This window comes from Choloepus didactylus, chromosome 2, assembly GCF_015220235.1.
Source record: "Choloepus didactylus isolate mChoDid1 chromosome 2, mChoDid1.pri, whole genome shotgun sequence".
Classification (NCBI taxonomy): domain Eukaryota; kingdom Metazoa; phylum Chordata; class Mammalia; order Pilosa; family Megalonychidae; genus Choloepus; species Choloepus didactylus.
Window position 1 is genome coordinate 16,159,565 of NC_051308.1, and position 15,925 is coordinate 16,175,489.

Below are 15,925 nucleotides of genomic sequence, written 5' to 3' on the forward strand. Positions count from 1 at the left end.
ACAAATAAGGGGACAGGGACTGAGTATACAAGTCACAGGTAGAGCATTCTAGGGCTGTGATATCAATATAACTTTTAAAAATAATTAATTTTGAACTGATCTTGCTCTTACAGAAGAGTTACAAGTATACTATTTAAAGAAAACTCATATATCCCTCTTACTCTGATTCATTAGTCTTTTTTTCTGAAACTTTTGAGAGCCGGCTACAGACACTATGCCCCATCACCCCTAAATACTCCACTGTGTATGTCCCCAGACAAGGGCACTCGCTTACCTAACCAACCTGCAACTGTCCACGTCAAGAAGTCATCGCTGATACAATACTCCTAGCTGGTGTGTGGTCCTCATTCTCACTTCCCTAACTATCCCAACAATGTCTCCTTTCCTTTCTGATACAGGGACACACATTGCATGTGTTGTCACGTCTCTTTGGTCTCCTCCTACCTGGAACAGTTGTTCAGTAATCAGTCTTTCCCTGTCTTTTATGTCCTTGAATGTGTTAAGGAATACAGACCTGACATTCTGTTGGATGACCTGTGCCCTGGGTCCATCTGATGTTTCTTCATGACCAGTCAGGTCGTCCTGTCTTGACCTTGAAATGATGCTGAGTGCTTCTTGGTGCATCACATCAGGCTCACATGATGTTGACTGTTCTCACCACTGGTGATGTTAACCTTGAGTACATGGTCACACTGGTGGCTTCCAGGTTTCTCCAACACAAAGTTACCATTTTCCTTTTGGTAACTGACTAGTATATTGTGGGGGAGATTTTCTAAGATTACAGCAATGCCCTGTTCCTCACTGAACCTTCACTCCATCGTTCCTTTTTATTAGTTGTCCTTCTATTAGCATAGATTCGTGGATTCCTGTTTTATTTAGTGGACCATACTTCATTATCAGTTTTGTTTATTTTCATTATCAAATTATCCCAGATTAGGCCCTTGGGAGCTCCTTCAAGGTGCCTCTGGTGTCCTGTTGACATGTACCCTTCAGTCTTTGAGCACTTCCTAATTTTTGGCACAACAAGACATTCCAGACTCATCTTGCACTGCTTTTGCTCTAGAATCATCCATTTGTCCAAGCAGCTCTGATTCCTTTGATGGAAGATGGGGTTTAGAAACCAAGATCTGTATACTCGGTGTGCTCATTGCTTCTGGGATGTCACTGCTTCTAAGGCCTTGTTAGCGAATAAAGATAGAAAATGTATGTAAACGCACACATAAACACATATACACATCTGTAACTATTTCCATATATATCTGTAAGTAAATATATTAAAAACCATTGGTTCATACCAATACTTCCAATTCCAGTTCAACACCTCTATACTCCTTCTAGCCTTCCCCTATCCATTGTTGTAAATATATTCTCCAATACTAAGAAATCTGACTTTCTTTAACCTCAAGATATTTGCTTATTTGTTTAATCAGTTTACTTATTTCCTACCATAGCCCACCTCCCAACCATCCTGGATATCTTCTTCATCTTCTGCCCCCTTCCCTCTCTGTGTCCTACATACTCATACACTGGTAGGGACATCACCAAGCATGCCACCCAGATACCTCTGCATGGTTTCCTTCTCCTCCTCAGCACCCTGAATTCTTGGGTGCTGATGGATATACCACCCATGTGCTTCTGCATGGCTTCTCACCTTCTGAGGGAACAACTCACTGCCAACTCTTCTGCATAGGAAGAGAGGAGAAGAGAAGATCAGAGAAGAGAAAGTTTCTGGTTATAATTTTGACTCCTTCCCTAGTTCTGAATTCCTTAAAAGCTAGGAATGTGATTTGTTCATCTTTGTTTGCAGCCTCATGGTGTAGCAACATTGAGTTATCAAAATGAATTGCTAATTGAATGAATGAAGGAAATAGTAAGTGAGCATGGCATTTGGAGAATGAAAAATACCTATCTTCAATCATTTCCAAACACTTCTCCTCCCAGTGAAACCATTTTTCCACACCATCTATATTCTATAGAGAACGTGGCCTCCTCTAGCTGCAGCTACTCCCCTCTCCTTGAGGTAGTCTCCAAGGGGACTGTGTTGTTTATTAGCAACAAGTATTTCATTAGATACCTTATAGAGGTATTATTCCCATTTTTAGCAAATGAAGACAATGAGACTTAAATGGGGTAAGTGATTTGTCAAACACTATATACCCAGTTAGTACGTATCTGATACTGCAATTCAGGCCTCCTGAGTCTTAGTTTTGTGGTTTTGTGTTCTTCCCAATGACAAACTACCCATGAGCCACCCAGTGAGCAGAGTATTAGTGTGGGAGAAGAGGAGAGAGGCTGAGCGAGAGTCCTAATGGTCTAGAGTGCCAGGCACAGAAGTTTGGACTTTATTCTGGAAGCCACTTGGAGTCCTCCAAGTTTTTGAGACCATTTTGTAATAATGCATATGAAAGTGCTTGTAATGGCATCAGAACATAGCAAATGTTTCTTCATTCCTTTGTTCATTCATGCGTTAGCTTGTACAAATCTGAGTTTTAGGAAGTTTGCTGTGTCAGCAATGTGAGAGATGTTGGAGGAAGTGCAGGAGACTAGGCAGAGAAGTAATTCATCCATGGAGAAGGTGATGAGGTCGTGGGCTGGATTGAAGGCAGTGGGAATGGAAAAGAAGTGTGAGCATGACGAACAGCACTAAGGAAAATCACCAGGATATGGAAACACAGGAAGAAGACAGGGCAACAAATATGAAACTTTAGGCCTGGATGATAGGGAGAGGAATAGGGCCTTCCGAAGAAGGAGTAAAATCTTGGGGAGTAGGCAGAGAGTGAATTTCATTTTAGACTTGGTGAAATTTATGTTTTATTGGCTAATTAAAATGATATAAAGTGGCATGTGAGAAATATATAAAACAATAAATAAAATGAGGACATCTAAACTTCCGTTTAATTGAACACATTTTTGTGTTCCCAGGTGCAGGTTATACGATAGTAAATATGGTAGGTGCAGGTTACACGATGGTAAATACGGTAGACAGGGTCCCTCGCTGGCCCACGAGCTAAGGGGGAAGAGGGGCCTTAAACAAGAAGAGACAAGTGTGATAACCCTTGTAAAAGAAGAAGTTTGGTGTGTGCTAAGGTGGGGCAGGGTGTGTGTGTGGTGTATGGACCAGGAGGCTACTTGGTGGGGTGGGGTGGGGCCAGGGAAGTCTTCCCTGTGTGGGTAATACTTAATGCTGACATCTGATGAACCAGTAGGACTTAGCCAGGGGCACATCTGGGGATGGACATTCCTGAGAGGAAGCAGCAGAGCCCCTCATCTCAGAAAATGGTAACTTCATCCTCTGGTTGCTCAGGCAAAAAAATGTTGGAGTTACTTTGATTTCTTTGCTTCTCTTGTATCGTAAATTCAATCTGTGCAATAAATTGCAGGCTTTCCCATCAACGTATATCCAGAATCCTACCACTTTCCACCACCTCCACTTTTACCTTCCGGTCCTGGACATCGTTAGATCTTGTCTAGATAACAGCAATCACCTTGTGACCGGTTTTGGTGCTTTTGCCACTTAACATTAACAGTCTGTTCATAACAGGTCATCCAGAATGATCCTTTTAATACACATGATAGGTCATGTCTCTCCTTCTATTCAAAATTCTCCAAAAGCTCTCCACCGCCTGCAGCGTAAATGCTGAAGTCCTTACGCTGGCCTGTGGCCCAATGATCAAGCCCACGCCCATTACTTCTCTCCCCTCATCTCTTATTCCTCTGCCCTTTGTTTGTCCCACTACCAGTGCTCCTTAAACATGCATCCACCGCAGGGCTTTTGCACTGGCTGCAAGTTCCCTCTGCCTGGAGTATCTAAATAATGAATAAGGGCACCAGTGGAAGGAGCCAGAGAGGCACCTTTCATAAAAATGGCTTAGAATGTCCACTAAAGCTAACCAGAGGTGGTCGTGGAACATTGAGGTAGGAATTCCCAGTGGCTGATAGTCAAGAGGGAGGCTGGAACAAGAGATTATTTGGAAATTAGAGATAATTTGAAGCTATAAAATTGCTAGTGACCCTTTTGATGCCCTTTTCTAATGATAAAATAGAAAATAGCTATTCTGTTTTCACACTCAGGTAGGCGAGTAGCAGCAGAGAACATAGTGAATTGGATATTTCCTGCAATAACCTTTATTTGCCTTTGGAATTCATTGTGAGTGTGATTTTTGGCAGCTGATTTACCATTTTGAGTGGTTTGTTTTGCTGGATCAGCTTGTATTCTCTAAGGACTTTTCACTGGGCAGTGGGAAGGCATAGTTTAAAATATGGTGGATGGCAGAGGGAAAACAGACTGGGTTTTAAAATTTATTGTGAACACCCACAGGCCAGTAATTTAACAATGATAGTAATAATATCCAAATCCTTTAGAATCTGTAATAGGTGCTAATAACATTGACTAGGTGATCTCATTTAATCTTCAGAAAACCCAGTGATGTAAATACTGTTGACCCTATTTTTGCAGGTTAGGAAACGGATGCCTAGAAAAGTTAAATAACTGGAAGGTAAGACAGCTAGAATGGCAGAGCTGAAGTACAAATTTTACCATTACCTTATGACTATATCGATGTGTGGTTTTAGAACAGAGATGATAAGAAAACATTTACTGCTTTTCATCAAAGCTTTGCTTTTGATACAGCAAGAAATAAGGTATTAAGAAAGAAATTAGATGAAGTTTGAATGTTTGGTGTTAAGAACAGGTACATTTTAGCCTTGTCATAGAAGATCCCTTGGACCAGACCCCATTGTGTGTCTGAAGTATGGTGAACTTCTGAAGGAGGTAGCATACTTTAAGAGCCCTGGGAGTAATATGTGACTTGGCATTGAAGAGTAAGTAGATCACCTTTTCTGGTGAGTCCCATGTTCTTTCTCTTAACAACTTCCTGGCCGTTGGTTCCTAATACATATAGCAAGTTTATGGGGAGGTCTTTCCATGTGACAGCTCCAGAGACATAGGTTTTCTGTCCAAGAAACTTGGTGGCCCCTTCCTTTCTTCGGCTCCTGTATGTGCCTTGGGAGTGGATTGGCACAGGCACTGAGGACATCTCAGGTAAGCCAGGTGGGGAGATGCACTGTGATTAGTATCATCTATTTGATAGCATATGAAAAAAAGTTTTGCTGAAGTGTTTTCAAAATAACAAGCTTGTTCATCACAGTATTTTATTTAAAATGGGGTCTTACAGAAGCAGCCAACTTGAAAAATTGCCTCCAGGGCCATAGGAAGGTAAAGGAATTTTGTGAGCTACACCCTCTGAAACTTTTTCTTGTCGTGGCACACATAGACAAGGATAATATTTGCACTCTACACTGGGTAGGTGGTGGTAGTCATGACCGGAGGTGGCTGCCGTAGGGTCTCAGGCTGCCCCAGGCCTTGAGGTGGAGGAGTTCAATATCTCAGCACACATCAGAGGCACAACAGTCTGGCAAGGACCACCTGGCAAGGAAGCTCTGATGGATGGTGTTTTTTTTTTTTAAATTCAGTTTTATTGAAATACATTCACACACCATACAATCATCCATGGTATACAATCCACTGTCCACAGTATGATCACATAGTTATGTGTTCATCACCACAATCTATCTCTGAACATTTTCCTTACATCAGAAAGAACCAGAACAAGAATAAAAAATAAAAGTGAAAAAAGAACACCCAAACCATCCTCCCCATCCCACCCCATTTGTCCTTTAGTTTTTATCCCCATTTTTCTACTCATGATGGATGGTGTTTTAAAACCCAGTCCTTAATATTTCTGCAAAAATAGTTTTATGGGAAACTTTTCAATTTTTTAGGTATTTGATGATGAAGACTAGTTCTTATATGAGGGGGATTCCAGTTTCTGCAGTTTATTATTATTTTAAAGAAAAAAAATGTTTTATAGTGATTCTGTATTTATACCTTGTTCTATCCTAGAGTTCTGTCCTATGAACCTAAGTTCATAAAAACAGTAGGACTCATACTTTATTGGAGAAGATCATATCTGGTCATCTGCAGGATGATAGATTTTGAACATCTCTTCCATGACTGGTTCTATCTTGTATTATTTCTAAGGAAACGGTCTTACAATCAAGTCTTGGCACTGATTTTTATTTTTTCAACTGATTATATAGAACCCATCAAAATTAGCAGATTTCCTCCCAAATGATCAGCATGGTTTAAAACTAATTAGTATTACAGATTCTTCTGTGTGATGGTTGTAAGGCTTATAGCCATCTCATAAACTATAACCTCTGAGAGTTAGACAAATGAAAGACAGAAGAATCTTAAAAGCGATGAAACTGCTGACCTAGAAACCAGTAACCTCTGTATTATGTACAGAGTAAAGGTTGTAAAGGTTGACTAGGAGTGGCTCTAAGAGATACTGGATTATCTATTTTGAGTTTCATGGTTCATTTTTCTCCCCCTTTCTCTCATCCTTTTGGTTTCCAGCTGAGAAGTTAAAACAAAGATTAGAAGACCTGGAGAAAGAGAAAAGCATCCTGCAGTTTCAGCTTCCCTCAAGGCAGCCGGCTCTTAGCAGCTTCCTGGACCATTTGGGAGCCCAGGTTCAGGCTGCCTTGTGCTGGGCAACTCAGAAGTAAGTACTTGGGATTGCCACCACTTTTCACTCTCTGTTTTTCTTTTGCTGGGTCTCAGGTTGCAAAGAGCTGAGAGGAGCTTAGTTGAAGAGACCCTTAGCTGCTTTTGTGTGGGAAGGGGCCCTTTTGTTGTGTGGGCAGGTGGGGCTTCTTTTCCAGAGTCTGGCCTGGGTCATGGTCCCGTAAAGAAGCCCTTTCTGCTAACTGATGCTCAGCACTCCCAGAGGGAGAGATCTTCCATGAGCCACAGCCTGGTTGGTAAGTTTCCCATGGGAAGCCAACCTTCTGAGAAGATGCTGGTGGATTTCTTCTCATCAAGGGCACCTTGGTCTTTTCTAATTGTGTTGAGCCCGTATGATTCCCAGATGGGCCCCTCCAGTGAGATGAAAATATGATTTCCTCCTGACTGTACTTCTAGTCCCTGAGCAACTTCTGCTGTTTGTGCCACCCAAGGGTCTCCTGGGATCTGTACTATAGAAAGAGCAATCATTTCTTTCTAACCCAGTGTTTCTCAACCCTGGCTGCACATTTGAATCACCTGGAGAGCTTCACCCACACTCCACCCAAGACCAATTAAGTGATCTTAATCTCTGGGGGTGGGTCCTGGACACTGGTGTTTTTAAAGAGCCCTCTGGGTGATTCTAATGTGCAGCCAGGGTTGAGAACCACTGCTCCACCTACTTGCTTGTTACTTCTCTTCCTGGGTAAAGTCTTGAGAGGAAACAGATTTTTCATGAATGCTAGTAGCCTAGTCACAATTCAGGTCTGCTTCTACTTACATATAAACACAGCCACAGCAATTACGCTTTATGTCTGAATTCCAATTGGCTCTGACAATCACAGGATTTTCTAGCCTCTTCCTATTAAGTGTACATGGCATTATACATTCAGTTTATCTTGGTCCCTCCTGTCTTAGCAGTGAGGCCAATTGTTTTCCATGGGCTTACCTTGCAGTTATAGAGTGCCTGGCACCTGGTAGATGCTTCCTTATAAATGTTCAATGAATTTTTTTTCATGATCTTCTTAAATATTGTGTGAATTCCACCTCCTCATTTCTATTCTCTTCTTATCTGGCCTTGAGATACTACTTTGATCCTCTCCTTTTCTCACTCATGATTTGGTTTGCTAAAACTGCCAAAATCCAATATACCAGAAATGGGTTGGCTTTTACAATGGGGATTTTTAAACTTATAATTTACAGGTCTTAGGCCATGAAAATGTCCAACTGAAGGCATCAGTAGACTGATACCTGGACTCTAAAGACAGGCTGCTGGCATCTGGGGCTCCTCTGTCACATGGGAAGGCACATGGGGGTGTCTGCTGGTCCTTCTCTCCTGGGTTTCATTGCTTTCAGCTTCTGGCGTCAGTGGCTCCCTCTCAGCTTCTCTGGTGCTCTTCTCTGTGAGATTCTTTTAATTTCATCTCTTAGCTTCTGTATGTGTTTTATTGTCTCATAATGGACTCTGGTAAGTGGATTAAGACCTACCCTGAATGAGGTGGGTCACATCTCAATTGAAATAACTTAATCAAAATGTCCCACCCACTATAGTTCTGCACCCACGGGACTGGATGGATTAAAAGAACCTGGCCTTTTCTGGGGTATGTAACAACTTCAAACCAGCACACATTCTGTCTGACTTTCTACTTTGGGGTTATTTCTTATCCTTCACTCTAGTCTTGGGTCATTTTTAGTACCTGCCAATTTATTGTGCTTCCATTTATTTAAAAAACACTTACATAACAGTCACTAAGTGCTTTAAGAAGTAAGTCATTTAATCTTCATTATAATTCTAGGGAGCAGTATTATGTAGTAACATATTGATATCTGTATCTATTTTGTTGTCGAAGATGTCTGTGTAATCTGTATCTATAGATGTCTCTAAACCTATATTTAAAGATGAGGAACTAACTCCCAGGAGAGGTTAAGTGACTTGCCCAAACCACACAGGAGGAAAGTGGCTGAGTCAGGACACAAAACAGGCCGTCCAAATCCGGAGTCCGTGTATGAACTAGTACACTGTGCCGCCTCTACAAGTCTGAGCTGGCAAAGGCTTTTACATGATTGCCTATTTACCTTGACATGTGATTTGAAGGGGGAGCAATGCTTCTGATATGGTCTTGGCTGCATTTCTTGTAGAACATAATTAATGGAAATAAAGGCAATATTATCAATTCTCACTCAACTATATTAGGTTAAGCCATATGAAATTTCTTATATTTGAATGTTTGTGGCCTATAAAAACAGCAATTTCATATAGTTCAATCTAATATTCCCCCATAAATGTATAGATGTTTATTAAATATTTATTAAGCCAATAAGAACTATTGGCTTACCTTATTATCTATTCTACTCTTCTCCTTTCCCAACAGGAGTGGTCTGTACACTGTGTTCTTATTACCCATTCACTTTTTGAGCCCAGTGTGATCTGATTTCTCGAAGCCTTTCACATTTATTGGTTCCTAAGTCCTGTTGATTCAATTGCCTACCTCTTTCTCTTATTCACTTATTTTTCTCAGCTCCATGCCAATACCTTAGTCCTGGTCTTTAAAATTTCTAATCTGGATTATTGCAATAGTCTCCTTACTGGTATTCTTGATTCCATTATTATGCCCTCTCACTTGTGTAACACAGTGGCACAGATGGAAATATCATGTCATGCTCAATGGCTCCCGACTGATTTCAGGATAAAATCCATGCCGCTTAGCATGATAGTTGAAGCCTTCATGATCCAGCCCCTGCCCAGCTGCCCAGAATTTAACTAGCCATCACTGTCACCTCAGTCCACATCGAAATATTAGAAGTTACCTAAATACTCTCAGTGTTTCTAAACGCCAATGATCTTGCACATGCCTGGAAAGTCCTGCCCCAATGTTATCACCTAACCCTTCCTTATTCTTCAAGACTTAGCTCACCTATCATCCTTGTGAAGCCTTGCCCCTCAGTCATACCATCTCCTTTCTGAACTACTGTGGAACCTTGAATTACCTCACCCCTGCCTAAGATCTCAAGTATATCTGTTTCTTTGAATATCTGTTTACCCTGGTGGACTGCAAGCTCCCTGAGGACAAGACTATTCTGTATTTATCTTTTTATTCTTAAGAGACTAGAACCGTAGCTGACCCATAAGTGTTTTATCAATATTCATTGAATGAATGAATATAATGCATATGTTTGTGTATCTAATTATAGATTCATATATATGTGTGTGTATGAGAATGTCTGTTGAGGGAGGGAGGGAGGGAGAGAGAGAGAGAGAGAGAGGGAGAGAGAGAGAAACTGTCACTATAGTGTGGTTCAGTTGCCCCAGAGCAAAATGCTCCTCCAGCCTTTCTTCTGATGCTGGCTTTGATACCCCCAGTGGGAAGGAGTTGAGCAGGTTCTTGAAAGAACCCTGAATTGGAGAATAAGAAGCCTGAGTTCTGGTCTGTCTTTCTCACTAACCGGCTAGCTACATATGACTGTGTGTAATTACTTACCCCCTCCACACTTCACTGACCTTATCAGACAGTGAGGAGGTTGAATTAGATCACTGTTTTCCAAACTTCAGCTATTTATATATTATCATGGTTTTTCTTTTGCCAAATCCACGTGTCCTGTTATTTATATAATTAGAAAACAGCAACTTTAAAATCAACTTACTTCTTTCTTACATTTTTATTATGCATGCTAGCATAAATACATAATTATTAATAATTTTTTTAACAATGTCTTTCGGTGTTCCACCTGCTCATTTTAGTCTGTGACACTTGCTGTCCACTGTATTGATCTGGATTTACAGGCCCCCTCTAACCCGGCTGTCTGCTTCACCATGGGGCTGTAACTGCAGTTCCTGTGACAGCCACCAGGGGGAAGTGGTGCCAGGCGTGAGGCCACTAGCTCAGAGCCTGTACAGAAAGAGAGAGCAGTGGGCGCCCTCTCTCTGCATCAAGGGGGAAATAGGATACTTTTCGAATGGACTGTATTTTCTTGTAGAAGTTAAATAGTTGTATTAATATGACAAATTTTCAATACTAATGCCACAAATGAGTGCCTCAGCCTTTTGGGATCAAGTACTGAGAATCTGATGAAAGCCATAGGCTTCTTCCATTACAAAATCACATATGTACGTACATACAAACTGTTGCGTGCAATTTCAGGAGACTCACGGGTCCCCCGGGACTTATCCATTCACTCCTTAGGGGTCTTTGGATCCCAGGTTAAGAAAATTTAGTTTAGAATAAGATTTCAGGAAACGTAAACATACGGGTACAACCAAGTACTTTTTTTTTTTTTTACCTGTCACTTTGTTCTTAAAAAGCACTGTTAATTCTCTGAACTCATGTAGAATACCACTCTGAATTACTCTTTATTTATTCAAGCCCTGTCAGCAGTCTAGAAACTTTTAGCTGCTTCCATCAGGGGTTAGCTGTGTTCCGCTGATAGTGAATACCAGGACTGAAACTGGCTCGCTCTCTGCTCTTTGTTCCACACTGTTTAGTAATGTAACTGGCTCATCGAGGCATCTCAACTATAAACATAAAATAGTTTTTATTATTCTCCAGTCTCTACTGTGCTCTGTTGAATCTAACTTTCCCACTTCTTTATGATCTCATAGGCAGATTATACAAACTTCTGGTCGTTTTCAGTTATTGGTTTTTATCCAGTCCACTCCAGTTGGAAATGCCGATTACATATCCAATTACAAGTTTTCCTCTCCCCATCTCTCAGTACTTGATCCCAAAAGGTTGAGGCACTTGTTTGTGGTATTAGTATTGAAAATTTGCCATATTAATACAACTATTTAATTTCTATGAGAAAGTACAGTCCATTCAAAAAGTATTCTATTTTCCCCTTGACTCAGAGAGAGAGAGGGTGCCCATTGCTCTCTATTTCTGTTCAGGATCTGGAGATCTGAGTCTCGGAAGGGGGGAAGTTGTTGGATAAATGTCCCAGCCCACCCAGCCTGTAGGGAGAGAGTTCTGAGGTATGCTCTGCACATTTTTTTCCCCCCAGAAGGTTCCTGGTGGGATCGAACCCTGGCTGCCCATACAGTGATCAGCTCAATAATACACATTTTATTGGCTTTTCCTCCTTCTTGTTCCCTCACTCCAGTTTCTTGGGAATCATGTCTCCAAAAAACAACCTGCACTCAGATCCTTGACTTAGACTCTGCTTTTAGAAGAACCCAAACTTAGATGTACAAATTGGTGAATCACATGCTGGTTTTCCTTCTTGCAGGTCACCACCCAATCTAAATGAGGGATCTGTTGGGGTATTTTCCTCTGCATTTGAGTGGAGGCGTTTACTCCTTGCCGCCAGGGGGAGGGAGAGGAAAGCATCTCTCACGGGGTCCACGGGTGGGTGGTGGTTGGGGATGGTGGTTGATTGTGGCAGTTCAGCCTGTGCAGTCACTGGAGTGGGAACCCAGCTCAATTGTTAGGTCTTCAGAATGGAGGACAGTCAGCCCTTGTTTTCTTCAGCTGTAAGCCACAGTTTCTAATTCCGGAGCGACAGGAAAATTCCACCTCATCATCCTGTCGTAGTAATAACCAGAACACAGAGGCATCTATTCATCCAATCAAAAGAAAGCTGTTTTTCCTTCCTACAAAGAGAGGATTTGGCCTCCTATTACACATTTGACTGATTAGTACTTTGCATTTCTCTAACTATACATCCTCTATGTTTTTCCATTGGATCTTCACTAATGTCTATATTAACATAGACTGTATTTGTCATCTAAATTTTGTGTGTGCATGCAAAATGTTTCTTTTATCAAAGACTCTTTCCCAATGGATACACTTAAAATACCAGTAAACAAAATGCAACTATTTTAAAAATGAAGACATAGAATGGTTTTCCACTGGGGCTTATCAAAGGCAGAGCTCTAGTTTGCCTGTCAAGTATTCCCTGCTCACATATTTATTTCCTTCAGATGGAAACAGAATAGATAAATATTGGACAGCATTATGATGTTTCTGGACCAAATACTTTTTCCTCTGACTAGTTCTTCCTCTATTCTCTTCAAAACATGGGAAGCATGATTCTTCATTTCCATGTAATTGTCATGTAGGATGCATCATAGCACAGAATTCATTGACAGTCAGTTCTCAGTTCACAGGTTGGAATGAAGACATGCTGTATAAAACTGGAAAATAGCTTTTTACAGACAGATTACCAGAAATATAAAATGGTTGTGGGACAACATAAAATTATCAGTGTACCAGGATGTGTTTCTGAACCCTGACTTAGAGCTTGAGGTGGGAATCCAAAATGGTAACTACCACAGTATGGAACCTTATCCCACTCCCAGGAAACCCTGACTGCCCCTGTTATCACCCACCCAGAGAAGAGAAAGGGAGAAAGGAAAAGAGGAGAACAAGACACTTCAGAGCATTTTTTTTTTTTTTAAGAAAAAGTGGTTTATAAATAAAAGCTTCCAGATAAAAGTCTTCCATGTCATCCTCTTCATTCAAATTCTGTCTGGAGGCCAAGTAGCACAGGCTATACCTATTACAAATACAAGTAAATATTCATGTGTCCCTCTTGCAAGGTAGTCCTTTGTTTGAGTGGGGTAAGAACTATATAAAATTATTATAATTTTCTAACAACTATGACTTCTATTCCAATCCCCTTACTTTTTAGAACCATAGCATATCCATAAGGAAGACTTGTAAAGTTTCTTGTATCATCCCTGGCAATTGTACAATATTCCATTGTGTTAACAGAGTGGCCTCGGTAATTTATGACATTGCTTGTTGGTTGAGGAAGCTATTTATAGATATAAGAGACTTTGGTGGTTATATGACTGCCCCAAACCACTTCTTTATCACCATCTTCTCAAAGAGGGCAAGATGGAAACACATGAGTCATTTGACATAAATGTGATAGAATGTTCATCGCTAGGGAGCAATGATGAATAAAATTCAGAAGGGCCATATTCAACACTTGTTGGCAGATATCTGAACTGAGGTAGCTCTCCCTTGGGGCCTCATTTTCCTAACTGTGCTTTTCGAGAGCATTGGACTTGATAATTTCACAACTAAAATACCATGACTCCAGCCGTATCTCAAAAAAGCAATTTTTCAGGCACTAGGAAGACGGACATTCCTGTCTGAGAAAGGGACCCCTCTGTGTTGTACGTGAAACTATGCATAAATTTTACCAATTGCTGCAAAGAATTGTTGCCGCAAGACATCCTAGCGGGTAGATTGTCTGACCTTTTCTCTGACCTGCCGGTTTTCTTTCCCCCTCAAATGCTTCTCTGAGCAGAGCAGAGAGCTCTTGAGTGCTGTGGGAAACCCTGAGCTTGCGGGATTGGGGAGAATGTATCGGTGTGGGTTCATCACCAGGCACACACACGTGAATAACCTGGTACCCGCACCACCTATACCCAGATGGTTGTTTCATTTTTTCCCCAATATTACTGAAATATTCATTCACATCAGTCACACAGTAGATGTTATCACTGGAATAAAAATTTTTCTCCTAGGCAATTTGGAGCTAAAATTTTTTCAGTGCTGATATGGGAGAAATTGTGTTCCCCCAAAATGCTAGCTCAGGTCCTAACCCTTGCTCCCTTGAACGTGACCTTATTTGGAAATAGGGTCTTTGAGGATATGACTGGTTAAAGGAGCCAAAGGAGATTAAGAAGGGGGAAATTTGGACACAGACACAGGCGGACGTGAGTGGGGAATATGCCATGTGGGGACAGGGGCAGTGATGGAGGTGCAGCCACACGCCAAGGAGCTCCCAGGATGTCTGACCAACCCCAGAAACCAGGAAGAGGCAAGGAAGGGTTCTCCACACAGGTTTCAGGTGGTGCATGGCCCTGGCGACACCTTGACCATGGGCTGCCCACCTCCAGCACTGTGAGACAGTGAGTTTCTGTTGTTTTACCAACAGAAACGGTGCTTTGTTTTGGCAAGTCTGGGAAGCAGATGCAAGTGGTGTAGGGTCTTATTTTACATATGGATTTTATATTTCTTTACATTTTTTATGGAAGAGACAAAGAATAGCTGGATTCTTCCAGTACCGGGCAGGCTCAGATGGGGGATTTGCTTAACTTTCCTGTTTGTAACCTCAAGTCTGGGAGTGTGGCTCTTAGACATGCAAGTCCCTGTTGGCACTGAGCGCTGTTCCAACATTCTAACCCTCGTGTTTTTAATTCTTGCCCCTGAGGGATTTGTTCATTTTACATACTGATTAGTTTCTAGCAGTGATGCTAATTTGTACTGACATTAGGGATTACACATTGAGAATTATTAAATGTAAAGAGGGAGCATGACTCGGAGGACTGAAGGTTTGAAAGGGGGAAACCTGTCCCTCGCTTCATTACAGAGTTACAGTGTGTCCTGGGGCAGATCACTCGGCACTCGCCTTGTTTTTTTACACCCGGAGTAGAAGTACGAAAGAGAAAAGAAAATCACAGGGGCTTTTCTTATGGATTAAGTAATGAAGGTGATTAACAATAATATAGAGAATTCCCGGTTATTCAACCTGTAGCTCCTCTGCAGCTAATTTTCAATTCTATGTTGATTTCTTTCAATAACTCGCATTCCAACCCAGATGGTATTTGTTTAGGAAATTCAGGAAACTCTTAATATTAGCATAAGCAGAGCAAATTGGGAAATAAATTAGTGCAAAGAAATGATGCAATGCAATGAAAGCTGAATATAAATGACTTCTGGATTTTCTAGGCCACAGACTCATTTAATCACCCAACAAATAGTTTTTGAGTCCCTACTCAGTCATTATGGACTCACTCTGCCCTCTAGGGGCACACAGTCTTGGGCGAGAGGCAGACCTGTAAACAAATGATCGTGGGAACAGGCTGAGAGGAGCATTTTGAATAAGGACTCTGGAGCCTAGAGCAAGAAGCACCTCTCATTTCCACCAATATCAATTGCTGATGATGGTTGAGTTCCAGAGACTTCCCCTCCTCTTCTGATCTGTTTAAAGATTCTCAGAAACCTTTCATCTTTAATTTTCATTACTCTGTGTAGGACGGAATGTACATTGGACTTCATTTTCTTGATACAAACATTGAAACGTGATGGAAGTTAATCAACAGACTCCCTGAGGACAGAGTGGCTCTGTATCTAACCCCCACCCCCTCACCCCGCCTTCCAGCCCCAGCATGGAGAGTGGGGTCTGCACACAGTAGGTGCTCAGTGACCGTTTGTTGAAGAAATTAGATCCCCATAATCACCTAGATAGGTGTGGTGGATTGAGTAATATACCCCAGAAAAGACATATTCTTAACCTTAGTCCACTCCTGTGGTGTGAACCCATTGTAAGTAGGACCTTTTGCAGATGCTACTTTTAGTTAAGGTGTGGTCAACTGAATCAGGATGGATCTTAATCCTATTACTGGAGGAC

At 41.4% G+C, this 15,925-nt stretch overlaps 1 protein-coding gene across 4 annotated transcripts in view; it reads left to right on the top strand.

The window, feature by feature from the left end:
- DISC1 (DISC1 scaffold protein) overlaps nucleotides 1–15,925 on the top strand; it is a 403,772-nt gene that overhangs the window by 112,474 nt on the left and 275,373 nt on the right. For all 4 annotated transcript variants that reach the window (XR_005214467.1, XM_037820932.1, XM_037820929.1 and 1 more), the window contains exon 4: nucleotides 6,419–6,566. Coding sequence is in view for 3 of the 4 variants with exons in the window: in XM_037820932.1 (XP_037676860.1) it covers nucleotides 6,419–6,566 (148 nt within the window). In the remaining variant the exon portion in view is untranslated. The remainder of the gene's footprint in view (nucleotides 1–6,418; nucleotides 6,567–15,925) is intronic.